This window comes from Physeter macrocephalus, chromosome 14 (assembly GCF_002837175.3).
Source record: "Physeter macrocephalus isolate SW-GA chromosome 14, ASM283717v5, whole genome shotgun sequence".
NCBI lineage: Eukaryota > Metazoa > Chordata > Mammalia > Artiodactyla > Physeteridae > Physeter > Physeter macrocephalus.
This window is the reverse complement of record NC_041227.1, coordinates 121,297,609-121,311,717: the sequence shown is the minus strand read 5'-3', so window position 1 is coordinate 121,311,717 and position 14,109 is coordinate 121,297,609. Positions and strand designations below refer to the sequence as shown.

At 37.6% G+C, this 14,109-nt stretch overlaps 1 protein-coding gene across 2 annotated transcripts in view; it reads left to right on the top strand.

Annotated features, from left to right (window-relative positions):
* The window catches only part of SMURF2 (SMAD specific E3 ubiquitin protein ligase 2), a 123,297-nt gene extending 112,031 nt beyond the window's left edge, over nucleotides 1-11,266 (top strand). For both annotated transcript variants that reach the window (XM_024130338.2, XM_024130340.3), the window contains exons 13-19: nucleotides 70-184; nucleotides 1,965-2,143; nucleotides 3,301-3,438; nucleotides 6,657-6,777; nucleotides 8,832-9,033; nucleotides 10,284-10,359; nucleotides 10,693-11,266. In XM_024130338.2, coding sequence (XP_023986106.1) covers nucleotides 70-184; nucleotides 1,965-2,143; nucleotides 3,301-3,438; nucleotides 6,657-6,777; nucleotides 8,832-9,033; nucleotides 10,284-10,359; nucleotides 10,693-10,792 — 931 coding nt within the window. In that variant the 3' untranslated portion in view covers nucleotides 10,793-11,266. The remainder of the gene's footprint in view (nucleotides 1-69; nucleotides 185-1,964; nucleotides 2,144-3,300; nucleotides 3,439-6,656; nucleotides 6,778-8,831; nucleotides 9,034-10,283; nucleotides 10,360-10,692) is intronic.
* Nucleotides 11,267-14,109: the final 2,843 nt, after the last annotated feature.

Below are 14,109 nucleotides of genomic sequence, written 5' to 3'. Positions count from 1 at the left end.
TTAATAGCGTATCTTAGTAAAGATGTATTCATTAACAAAAAATTCCTTTGCCATATCTTGTTTTTTTAGGGAGTGGTTATATCTCTTGTCACATGAAATGTTGAATCCTTACTATGGCCTCTTCCAGTATTCAAGAGATGATATCTATACATTGCAGATCAATCCTGATTCTGCAGTTAATCCGGTATGATTGGTGGTTATATTGATACAAATTAACTTATGACCTACAATGTTTTTATCTTTAAATGTCAGTGTAGTTTATCACATAGGATTACTGTCTTTGTCCAAGTCACATCCTTGGACTTGACAAGTCCTCTTTTAGAAAATGTTCTCAAGTAAATGATCGTGGATATGTGCAACAGTTTGGGCACAGGGAGGTTTACTGCATCACTGTTTATAGTAGCCCCAAGTGGAAACAACATTGCTGTCCATTAAGAGGGGGTTGATTAAATTATGACATGAAGCAGAATGACATGGTTAAGAGCATAGACTCTGGAATTAGACATGAGTTCATATCCTGGTCCCATTACTAACTAGCTTTGTGACCTTCACTGACTTAAACCTCAATTTTATCATTGCTAATAATAATAAATATAGTTTGGACCTGGGAGAAGGGTTGTCACAGTTAAATGAGACCTGCACATTAAGTATTTAGCACAGTGCTATACATTATTAACCCTATTACATATTATTAAGCTCAACAGGAGTTAGCAGCTGTTATTAATTTGTTGTTTTTATATTATTTCTGTTATCTTTCCATACAAGGTTATATTATACAGCCACTAAAATGATGTTGTGGGATAATAGTTAATAACATGTAAAGATGGTATTTGTAATATATTAAGTGAAAAGAAGATTACAATAATAGTATGAAGCAAATTTTGGTAAACATGTATATGTGTAAACATTGAAAGGCTCTACAGTACTGGTAGTGGTTATCTCTGGGTGTTAGACTATGGACTTTTTTTTTCTTGTCTATATTTTCTAAATATTTTGTAGTGAACAAGGTATTGCTTTTTAAAAAGAAAACTATTTTTAAGATAAAAGGCTTAAAGATTAGCTTAAAGATTATTAAATAGAGAAGTAAAAGAAGTTGAAAATACAAACATCCAACTAATAAAACAGTATATCCTGAAAGACCAAATCTGTCTAAACATGATAGGCATGTTAGATTCATTGCAGGGTATTCTTTATAAAGGGAAGATTTTTAGGTGAAGGTTCTGCTTGGAGAGCTCATTACTGCCACTGTAGTAATGATAGCTCATGTTTGTTGAGCATTTACCATATGCCAGGTCCAGTGCCTTGGGCTTCATCACCTCATTTTACTACTCACAGAGATCCTTTTTAGATACCATTATTACCGTCATTTTTCCAGGTATGGAAAATTAGTTCCACAGGGGCTAAGTAATTTGCCCAAGTATACATAGCTAGTAACTGGCAGAATCAGGACTCTAGTCCAAGTTAGACATGAAATCTGTCCTCTTAAATCTACGATGTTTTGAAGTTCAGTTTCTGGTTAGGTCAAAGGAAGAGGGAGGTATAGAATTGAAAGCTTTTTTCCCATGACAGAGCCAGGATTATAAGGGGCTTAGCAGGAGATGGGATGAGAGGAAGAGAACAGCATCTGCAGGTGATTTAATGAAGCTGCAGAGGGACTGTAGTTTGGACTTAATTTCTGAGGATAAACTTTACAGAGTGACTACCCTTTGAGAGGGGCATTGGCTCTGCTGTAATATTTTATAGCAAAGTATAGTATCTTAAGCATGCCCTATAGAGACTCTCCCTAATGATTGTTGGGCTTTGATAGGATAACCTATTCCAGTTAAATAGTTATAAATTGGAGTATAAGTTGATACTTACTGTTTATTTAAAAAATTACCATTGCTTAAATATTTAATTTTTATTAAAAAATTCCCTGGATAGTATCTCCCTTGAGTATTTATATAAACTCTTTTCAATTTCAGGAACATTTATCATACTTCCACTTTGTTGGACGAATAATGGGAATGGCTGTGTTTCATGGACATTATATTGATGGTGGTTTCACATTGCCTTTTTATAAACAGTTGCTTGGGAAGTCCATTACCTTGGATGACATGGAGTTAGTTGATCCAGATCTTCATAACAGTTTAGTGTGGATACTGTATGTATTGAGTCTTGTTCGTTATAGTTAGAATCTGAGCTTTTAAAAAAGTTACGTTTCAAAATGGATGTACTTTTTTTTGAAATATAAAAAATGATTTTTTTTTTTTTTTTTTTGGCCATACGTGGGCCTCTCACTGTTGTGGCCTCTCCCGTTGCGGAGCACAGGCTCCGGACGCGCAGGCTCAGCGGAGGTTGAGCGGAGGCTCAGCGGAGGTTGAGCGGAGGCTCAGCGGCCATGGCTCACGGGCCCAGCCGCTCCGCGGCATGTGGGATCTTCCCGGACCGGGGCACGAACCCGTGTCCCCTGCATCGGTAGGCGGACTCTCAACCGCTGCGCCACCAGGGAAGCCCTAAAAAATGATTTTTAAAAGTACTTATACATAATGATTTCCTCAACACGATGCAAGTTGTTTCCATCTTGCATGTGTTAGAATAAGATACTCCTGCTTAAGTGGTGGTTGTTGAAAACATACTTTAAAAAGGGTATTTGTGGGCTTCCCTGGTGGCGCAGTGGTTGAGAGTCCGCCTGCCGATGCAAGGGACACGGGTTTGTGCCCCGGTCCGGGAAGATCCCACATGCCGCGGAGCGGCTGGGCCCGTGAGCCATGGCCGCTGAGCCTGTGCGTCTGGAGCCTGTGCTCCGCAACGGGAGAGGCCACAGCAGTGAGAGGCCCGCGTACCGCAAAAAAAAAAAAAAAAAAAAAAAGGTATTTGTAAGAATCAGTTCTGTTTTTTTGGGGGGTCATTCTTTTGTGAAGATACACTGGCCATGGTTATTTTTACCAAGTACACGAGTAGCTTTCTTAATGGGGCTACTCGGGTGTTTAGTCACTTGGGTTACCCAGACTCAAGTAGGGCTTCTTACCTGAAAGCCAAACATAACTGATTTTTCCCTGTGTAAACCCCAGCTTTCCAGGGCTTTCTCATTACTCAGGAAGGAAAATGTTCCTGGTGTTTATGAAGGTTAAAGCTCTTTGACTTTTCTGCCCCAAAACTAGGAGGTATGGTGGCATAAGAACTAGTAAAAGGAATCTAACCCTATGTTTGCATGTCATAAAACTACCTTGGTTTTATTTGTCTCACCAATTAATACATCTACAATATCTGTATTTTAGATTTTCCAATGAAGTGTCTTTCCCTGTCTTCCCTTCCTAGTGAGAATGATATCACAGGTGTTTTGGACCATACCTTCTGCGTCGAACATAATGCCTATGGTGAAATTATTCAGCATGAACTTAAACCAAATGGCAAGAGTATCCCTGTTACTGAAGAAAATAAAAAAGAATATGTCAGGTAAACACTTCTGTGTTCTTAAGCTGGAGACTTGTTTTAATGTTCTAGAATGGCGGTACAGAAAAACATTTATGTGTTTAGGTAGTGTTACTTATTGCTACAAAATAGGCTTCTGCAGAATTAAGTGGCTTAAAAACAACCACCATTTTATTATTTCTCACAATCCCGTGGGTCAGTAATTTAGATCGAGGACAACAGGGACAGCACACTTCTCCTCCATGTGGTGTCAGCTGGGATGGAAATGTTAAGAAGGCCTCTTCACTCACATATCTGATGCCTCACTGAGGGTGGCTCAAATGGCTGGGGGCTAGCTGGAATGGACACTGGGTCACCATCTGGGGCTTAGTTCTCACTGTTGGCTGGGCTCTTTGGTTATCCCATGTGGTATCAGAGGCCCCTCACTCTCACCATGGCCTCTCTTTCTAGCACAATAGCCAGACTTCTTATGGCCTGGCTGGTTTCCCAGAGCACAAAAGCAGTTGTTGGATCTTTTTAAGGCCTAAGCCTGGAACTGGCCAACATCACCTCTGCTGTATTCTTTTGGTTAAAGCGAGTCACATGCCAGCCCAGGTTTGGTGTGGAGAAGGGGCTGTACAAAGGCACACATACCAGGAAACACGGTTCGTGGGGTCATGTGTAGTGTAGCTACCACAGCTAGCTGTATAGAAGCACTTTTGTGCTGTATTACTAGAACTTATCCTATTTATAAATAAGCACATTGTAGATTTATACAAGAAATATATATATTTCTTATAAAAGAAATACAAGAAATGTTCTTTAAGTTTTATGAAATCACCTGTTGATTGAGGAATTTAGAAGTGTTGAGTTAGAGTATTTGGTTCATGGTATCTAAAGTTCTTCTAAACATTAAACTATGATAATCAAATTTAGGAGTTTGAACTTCACCATATATACACAGAAACATTCATGCTATGCTTTTTTGTACAGAATATGTCCCCAGGTCTTATTGGCTAAAATTTTCTAGTTTATAGATGAGACCCATCAGTCTCATAGATTGTGAATATTGGTATAGCTTTTTTGGAAAACAATTTGATAACAGCTACCAAAATGAAAACACATAATGCAGCTCCATTTTTAGGAATCTATTCTTTGGAAACACATATGTGATTAAAGAAATATGAATAAGGATGTTTAACTAAATACTACTTGTAAAAAATTGAAAACTAAAACGTTTTTAGAAAGAGAATGGATGATTAAATACATTAAACAGAATATTATGTGGATATTTAAAGAAAGATAGACTCTGCATAAGCTGTCATTTAAAAGGCAAGTCTTAGAAGGAACAAAGTCTGCATTGTTTTATACTCAGAAGATGTTCAGGAAGGCCACTTACCAAATAAAATGTTTGCCCAGGGTGAGGGAGTAGAGGTGATGGGCCTGGAAGTAGAGAGGGAAAAGAGGATAAAAGAGTGGACTTTTAGGTTTTACTCTGTCTCCACATTGAATGTTGGTTTTGTTGTTGTTTTTTTTTAAGGCCGCACCATGCGGCATGCGGGATCTTAGTTCCCTGACCAGGGATTGAACCCGTGTCCCATGCAGTGGGAGCGCGGAGTCTTAACCACTGGACCTCTGGGGAAGCCCCATTAATATTTGTTTTTTTTAAATATAATTTTTCTTTTGATAACAAACATGTATTACATTTCTAATTAAAAAAAGAAGAATGAGGGGCTTCCCCAGTGGTCCAGTGGTTGGGACTCTGCAGTTCCATTGCAGGGGGCGCAGGTTTGGGGTTCGATCCCTGGTCGGGGAACTAAGATCCCCCGTGTTGTGCGACACAGCCAAAAAAAATAAAAATAAAGAAGAATGAATGGGAATTTCCTGAATTTCAGTAGTGTCTCACTGCCAGGACCTAGTGTGGGCTGCTCAGTTTCTAGGATTCAGTCATGTTTATAGCACACAGTAATTTTCCCTTACCAAATACAGTTTTGAGGGACTTTGCTGGTGGCGCAGTGGTTAAGAATCCGCCTGCCAGTGCAGGGGACATGGGTTCAAGCCCTGGTCCAGGAAGATCCCACATGCCACGGAGCAACTAAGCCCACGTGCCACAACTACTGAGCCTGCGCTCTAGAGCCCATGAGCCACAACTACTGAGCCCGTGTGCTGCAACTACTGAAGCCCGCGTGCCTAGAGCCCATGCTCCGCAACAAGAGAAACCACTGCAGTGAGAAGCCTGCGCACTGCAACAAAGAGTAGCCCCTGCTCGCCAAAGCTAGAGAAAGCCCGCGCACAGCAACGAAGACCCAACACAGCCAAAAATAAATAAATAGAGTTAAAAAAAATAGTTTTGAAATTTTAAAAATGACAAAGAAAAACTTTTTACATGTGTGCAGTTTTGCTGTCCCCTTAAACAAACAAACAAAAAATGAGGTCCCCCAAAGTATATCATTAATATTAAGGAACTTATTTCTTAAAGTAGAGAACAATTTCTCCAAGTTTGGAAAAGGAAATACTGGCAAATTGGGAGTATGAGTAGTTCTGAGATTTGTGAGATGGAGAGGTTTTCCTGGGAAGATAGATTAAAAAAAAAACAACAATTGATGTATAAATTATAAGTCCAAATCAAAGGCGTAAGTAAAGCTACACAAGAGATGTAGTTTAGTGTACATTTGTTGCCAAAATTACATCTTCCAGGGCTTTTAAAGCTTATAGGGAAAAATGAGTATTTAGTCAAAAAGTGCTTGCTATTGGCTTTTACTGTTCTCATTTTGGATATGGGGATTCTCTTTACCTCTTCTTCCCCCATATACAACCCACAAAATATAAAGAAAACACCCAACACATTCAGATTATATTTTCAAGTGAAACCAGAAAAAGTCATTTTTGGTTGAATGGGCTTTTTTTTCTGGTTATCAGCGTGCATGCTAGAAGTTGAGAAAGACATTTCATTTTAATTTTAACTTCAGACCCATCTACTCTCTAGCCAACGTCCAGTTTAATAGGACTTTTTCTGATATGAAGAGTTACTGTATTGATGCTGCTTTTGTTAGTGGAACGTTGCCGCTTTTTAATTTATGGTGAACTGCCTCACAGCTCAGGATCTATCTACCTTCAGTAATCTGAGATTCTTTTAGATTTTAGACTAAATTCTTAATGCTAGATGCTTGTAAAGTGCAATGTTGCTAAAGTACTAGAGAGTCATAATAATTACCAAACCTGAATATATTTGATCATATGAAACCCCTGTCCGATGTTTCCAGACTCTATGTGAACTGGAGATTTTTACGAGGAATTGAGGCACAGTTCCTGGCCCTGCAGAAGGGATTTAATGAAGTAATTCCACAGCATCTGCTGAAGACATTTGATGAGAAGGAGTTAGAGGTCAGTGTATTAATGTCATGACATCATCTAGTATAACAAAGAAAGTTTGGGAATTTTCTGTTACTTAGTTTTAGAGGAAAGTTGTATTTCTGGTGCTTTTGAAGTTTTATGATGTGATGCTGTGAGAATTCTAATTCACAGGAAAAGTCTTTCCTGCTTTTGGAAAAGCCTTTCATGTTTTGGAAATCCCAGTGTCTCTTATATTGTGACTATTCTTAATTTATTTTTCCATATTTTCCATTCATGCGTTTAATAGATTTCATGTCTTCTGTGTACATTCTTCCAGTGTTGTTTTCTATTCCCTAGTTAAGTGGGTATTGATTTAGTTAAATAAAACTTTATTAATTGGTCTCCACCATGTTGACATTTATTTAGAATAAAAGCCTAGGCTTAATTGGATTTACATTAAGCTTTGTAAGAAAGCAGTTGATAGAAAAAAATGTAGAGGAAATAATTAAAACACTTAGGTTAAACTCTGTCTCAACAACCTCAGTCTCCTTGGAAACATTTGTTACTAATAGTAACTATAATAAACAGTTAACCATTTTTTATTCTAAAACTAGTCCTTAAAGCACCATAGGGTTGGTGTTATAATTAAGACCTTTAACAAATACATCTCAGTTTCTACTGAACTACTTTGAAAAAACAATGAGGTTTTATTCTACCTGAGGTTCTAAATTTAATTAGTGGCTAGGAATAGCATAAATATTTGAAGTTGATACATAATTTAAAACATGATTTTATTCATCAACTTCAGCATCCTTTCTAACTAAAGCTGTTAACAGACCGGTTAGCAAACAAGTCTAAAAAGATCGTCTTGACTCACTACCATCCCCATTCCTTTTTTGATTGGACTATTCTGTAGTGAAATGACCAGAAGGAGGTAGTCAGAAGGAGGAAGAAAACATAGCAGGAATGGCAGTAAAGTTGAAGTACAATGCATTTTTATCTGTTCATACAATGAATAAGGAATTTGGCTTTAAAATTACCACTCCTCTAAAGAAAAGAATTTAGGGAGGTATCGTCTGTGGTCACGGGTACTTCTGTAACCCTGCTTGGACACCTACTACCTGTTAGTGTGGCAGTGGCCAGTCATTTTTTTCAGACGCTACAGAAGCTTTGTTGCAGGTTTTATTCAGTAACGTTAAGGTTTATTGTATACTTTGTGCTGCTAATGAAGTCAGACTTTTTACAAAAATATATGTATATAATTTATTTTAGTGTTAGACTAGGTTAATATAATTATGAAATATAGGATTTGCAGGTTACATTATGTTTTACACTACACAGTATCATAATTCAGTGTTACAAACACATCAGTAGGATGAGTCAGTCTTGGACCCTGGGGAGGTGTGAGTAATAATATCAGAGTGATTTTGATACACCTCATCTATACTGAGCCTGCATCAGGAAGCCAAGCAGAGCTCTATTATCAGTGCATTCATATATTTCATACTTTGGTCCAACTTTAAGCAGATTGTATCACTTATTCAACACAACTTCTTGAGTTCCTGTGCACTGTTGGTTGCTTTCGCAGGATGTAACAAAACAGATGTTACTGCCATGTTACAGCAGAGGAGACTGTGGCCAAGGGAAGTGAACTGAACTGCCCAGAGTCCCAAAGCTAATAAGTGTTGAAACCCGAATAATAGATGCAGGTCTTAAGGAAGGCACATATAAACTGTATTTACTCTGAGTCTAGTTTCTGTCCATTAAAAATTTTTTTAGAATTCTGTGAAGTTATGGAACTTTTCATCTTATGTCCATCACAGTGGTGGTTCTCAGATCCTGGGTAGGGAACCTGCAGTGAGTAGGTACTCATGGAACTTTTAAAAAATACGGATCTTAATTCACCCCAGATTCACAGAATTAAAATCTCTGAGCATAGGACCTAGTGTGTATATTTTGAAAAACTTTCCAGATGGTTCTCATGTCTACCCTCGATTAAGAACACCATATGAAAGCCAACACTGCAAATCTAAAGTTCTATTTTAAGGAATTTTTGGCTTAGGTTGGGTTTCCATTGGCTCATTATTTGTGCAATATTTTAACAGCTCATTATTTGTGGACTTGGAAAGATAGATGTTAATGACTGGAAGGTAAACACCCGGTTAAAACACTGTACACCAGACAGCAATGTTGTCAAGTGGTTTTGGAAGGCTGTGGAGTTTTTTGATGAAGAACGACGAGCACGGTTACTTCAGTTTGTGACGGGCTCGTCCCGAGTGCCTCTGCAGGGCTTCAAAGCTTTACAAGGTAGGAAAGCCAGAGGGACAGACAGTGTGGTGTCTAATAATTGGGGACAGGGGGTCAATATTTGGTGTACATAGATGGTGTACAAACATGTGCTTACATACAGATTCTCTTTTCACTCTAGTTCTTATCTGTAACTCTCATGTCTTGATACCTTCTTCTCCTTCCTTTCCTTTGTTCCCTCCCAAGAGCCTTTTCTGCTGGGTTCTCTGTGATTGTAGTGAGTGCCGCATGTTAGAGGCCGTATGTGTTGATGCTCTGCCTTTTCTTCTCTGGTCACCTTGCTTTTAAATTCTCTTGCACATTCCTGTAGGGGAAGTCTGTCTGCTTCCATGTTCACATCTCAACCTGGCAAACATTTACCCACTTGGGACGCCTCTCCCCTCTACTTTTTTATTCTTTTAATAGAAAGAGGCAGCATGAGTCGTGGAAGTCATTTGTTTGGTCAGAGCACTTTAATTAATGCATGGCATCAGACCATTTTACAGCCATATTCCATTTTTAAGAATTGTTGTCCATGGAATAGCTGTTTAATTTTGGGATGAGTTGGTATATTGCTTGTGATCATGGTGCCTCACTGGGTGGTAGTTGCTTCCTTTACCTCTGAAGCTCTTTATTTTCAAAACTGCTGGTGATGCCTGAGGGTATACGAAGCAAGACTGGTACATAATTCAACAGTGTTGCCCACAGTCCATATATCAAAAATCCATTGGGAAAGCATACTTCAGTCATGCTTGCATTCCCTATTTGGAGAACTCATCATTATCAGACTACCCAGATGAATAAAGTGAAGTTGTATTTCTACAAACGTTTGTATGGGGTGCCTTATGTTACCTGAAATTTATTCTATAGACTGCTAATCTTTTGCTCTCAGTTTGAGTTGTGAAACTTAAATTTGCATTAGGTTGTCATCTTTTTGAATGTTTATATATGTATTGGATCTTGGATTTGCCCATTTACTTCTTTTTTGGAACACTGATTTTCTGTAGAAGATAGAAGTTGGCAAAGGATTTCAATCCTGAACTTTTTCTCAAATTGAAATGCTAGCAGATTAAGGAATCCAGCCTTATCCAAGGTCAATTCCAGCTTTTAAAACCCAGACTGTTTTCCTGCTGCCCTTTGGCAGCTTATATGGACTCACTAGTACCCTCTTATCCCTCGACCCTGTGGTTTATATACCAGTTTTATCCTGAGATTCTGGAGACTAATACATGCACCCACAGTGGTCTGACCCACATTTGCTTCCTTTGCAGGTGCTGCAGGCCCACGACTCTTTACCATACACCAGATTGATGCCTGCACTAACAACCTGCCAAAAGCCCACACTTGGTAAGTTATTTCTGTAGCTTTTATCCCTCATTCCATGTACGTACCTGTTAGTTCCAAACAGATTTGACATTTCGTTTGTTGTTCTTATTACTAAATGGACCCTTAAAAGAGTTGCTTATCATTCCTTTTAAGTGAATTAAGATTATCCAGAAATTGGTAGGAAAACCCCAAAGCAATAATCTCTACTTGAGAGAAATATAACCTTTTTCTTGTCATTTTCTATGTGACACAGAGTAATGTCGCTGTACTAGGGTAAACTAATTAGTATACACTTCCTAGGCCAGTTGACCTGTTTTGAATGAACTGTGTAAAATCTGATTTGCTTATTTACAGCTTCAATCGAATAGACATTCCGCCCTATGAAAGCTATGAAAAGTTATATGAAAAGCTGCTAACAGCCATTGAAGAAACATGTGGATTTGCTGTGGAATGACAACTTCAAGGATTTACCCAGGACTCTATTTATACCCCTGACTGACAGCCTCCTTTCAGCAGTTTCAAGGAATGCTGACATAAAGGAAAATGCACCCCCCTTTTTAAAAAAAAAATTAGGATACTGTGAGGGGAAAGGACAATTCTGAAATTCCTTTTCAAGGAAAAAAAGGTCTTTATGCTTTGCCATGAGGCCACATTCAGCTGCTATTTAAAATTAATATCTTGAACCTAAAGAATGCTGACTTTTCGTACATTTCCAGAGTTAGGCAGTATTCTACACTTAAAGACTACTACTATTTTTATAAAAGGTAATCTATTCAAATCGCTTCACAGATTTCAACTCTATCAAACATCAAGACAACTTCAGCAGTCGGTACAAGTCACATTACACTTTGGTTGAATACATGATTTTGAACAGCTCCTGTACTCGCTCTTTGTAAAAAAAAAATAAAATAAAATTATTTTGAATTATTCTACCTTTGTAAACAATTGGCTATAAAAGAATCTTTAAAAAATTAAGCCATTTACATGTTTAATTACATTTTTCTATAGCAAAGCATTATATTTTAAAAGCATTATATGTTTCAACCTAGCCTAAGTGAGTTTTTTTATATTTTTCAAGCATGAATTCCATGGAATACAGCTATATAATTTTGGTTGTCAAATTCTTAATGCAACCATTTAGTCTGAACCTAGTAGCTTATTTGCTACAGTAAGATGCATTCAGGGGCTCCCTGTTTTTAAGAGACTTTAAAAAAAATCTTAATTTTTTATCTTGAATGAATATGATCGGGTATTTTGGATTTACTTTGCATCTTAAATGGAAATACTGCATTTTTATAGCTACTCAGATCATGTGGATGGGATGGGATTTTCATTCTTTTATTGGGTCAGCTTATCTTTGATATATATACTATTTCTGTAAACCAAAGTCTCCTGTGACAAGTGCACCTAACTTATATTACATTTTAATTATGGTAAGTTTCTATCAAGTAAACCACCCTGAATCTCTGTGTTTAGCTGCTCATATTTTAATCAGATAAAATTACGAAAAGGAACAATTTTGCTCTAAAGATTATTTAGCAAGCTTAGAAAACCCTGCTTTTGCCTAACAAAATGAAGTGGGGTGGTGGGGCAGGGATGTGGTTACTAAGAAGTAAGCGATTCTGACTCTATCGCAGACAGTACTTTTCGTCTGAAGAGTGATTTTGGAGGTAAGGGAATCCCAGTTCGCTTGGTGTTGAAGATCAGCATTTGATTTTGAAATATCTAGATTTAGCTTTCAAGGTGTGTGGCATGTTGCATGATCCAGAAGGCAACCACAGTTCTGGAGTGAGAGATTGGAAAAATCTGAAATCATGGGTGGATTTTTAAGTTCAAGTATCAGAAATCTGCACTATTTTTTTTTTTTACATGGTTGTGAAATCAAGAATAGCAATTTTGATGAGATAGCTTTGTTTAAATTTTGCAGCTTAATTATCAAGTGAATAAGCCCCTTGTGTTCTTTCGTTTGATGGATTGGTTTTCAGTCTGTGTTCTTGGAGCCAAGGGGCTCCTCAGAGGTGCCTCAGAAGTAATGGTTAAGAGAGGAGGGACAAAGAGAGGGAGAAGAAACGTAGCTGGTACTTGAGCAGGGGCCTCGAACTCCCCACCCCTCTTTACCCAGAGCAGCTCCGATTTTTCTCTTTTATATACATTAGAATTCCACGTAAGCTTTCATGGGGGCTAGGAGGGGTGGGGGGATGGGTAGAATAAAAGAGGTGGAAAATTTGCTGCTTGAAAAAAAGTTGAGAACTTCTCCTGTCGTTTCTAAGTATTTATTTCATTCAGCCAAATTTGACAGCCACACAAGCTGCTTACAGTCATAACTGTGTAGTGGCGATGTGCTTATGCTGACCTTTTTCTTCCCACTTTGTTTTCCTACCGCATTCTTAGTAGTACCGAAGAACATCTTAAAACATACTGTTTGATTATCAGTAGTTTTCAGCTTTCACGATAGTACCTTATTGGTTGCAGGTCCATCTCTCTCTTATATGAAAGCACTAGCGCAGTGTAACTGTGCCTATTATAATCTTTCAGTAATAGTAAGTACATGATGAACACTTTAGAGAAATCATAACTGACGGATGCAGTAATAATGAAATGCTACTCTCATACTAATGTACAATATAGAGCAGGCAAATACCATCGCTTTTTGAGTGCCTTCTTAATTTTATAATAATGACTTAATAGAGCTTTAAAAGAAATAAATTACCCTCCCTTACAGTCTGTGGTGTCACCAACATGATTTATAAGAACAGGATGATTTAGATTTCATTTTCAAAGTTATGTTACCTGATCACTTCCAAATAGGTGCTAAGCAAACAAAATGTGCCAATGTATCATTGAACCTTGGACTTGCACCTCATGTGTAATGTGAATATTTATTTCCACATGTCCCTCTTAGCTGGGTTTTTTCTAATCCTTCCTCTAGTTTTATTTCAGATTTGTGATATCATGTTTCCATACATTGCCTTTGCATCATGAATACTTAATTATGAACAGTGGTTACTTTGTAGAGCTCATATGCAATACAGAGGTGAGTTTTGTTTCCAAGGGTCTTACTTCTTTGGTGTAAAGAGTTTTTAAATAGTGCTGTGTATAGTGTATATTTTGTTTTGCACATAGTTTGTTGCCCTGAATGGGTTTTGTTTTTACCAAGTCTTTTATTTTTTCCTTGTAATTACACTCCAGAGCACAAGTTTCCTTTCTTTTAAATACAATGTCATTTGCTTTATTTTACAACACTAAGTCTGCTTGAACTTCTGGTGCATCGAGCTGATTGCATTGATGGGAGTTAGATTGTTCCAGACATCTTTACAGTTGGATAGAGCAGCCTCCTTCCGCTTCTGTCCTTAGGCCGCAGCACAGTCAATGGGTGCCATTTGTAGTATTTACTGTACTTACATTAGGATGATGATTGTACCAAATGCTGAGTTGTTGTGTTTCTAGATGTAATTAGTTCACTTAATGTAATATTCTTCCTTCTCTCAAACTGACTTTAAAAACAAAGTTTTATCATTTTCATTGTATTTGTATTTATTACAGAGTGTTTTAGCTTTGATATTCTTTGTATTTTCACTCAGTTGTTACATGAGCTTTATCAATAACATCTGTATAAATGGTTTTTAAGAATTAACTATGTATGTGCCCATGCCGAAGTTGAGCAATAAAATGAATGCTGTTTGCACTGTCACAGCATCAAAGTTTTTAAAGAATATTGAGTTTATAATGAAATGTTTTGAAGAAATTTGATTGGGTCTATGAAGAGTGACA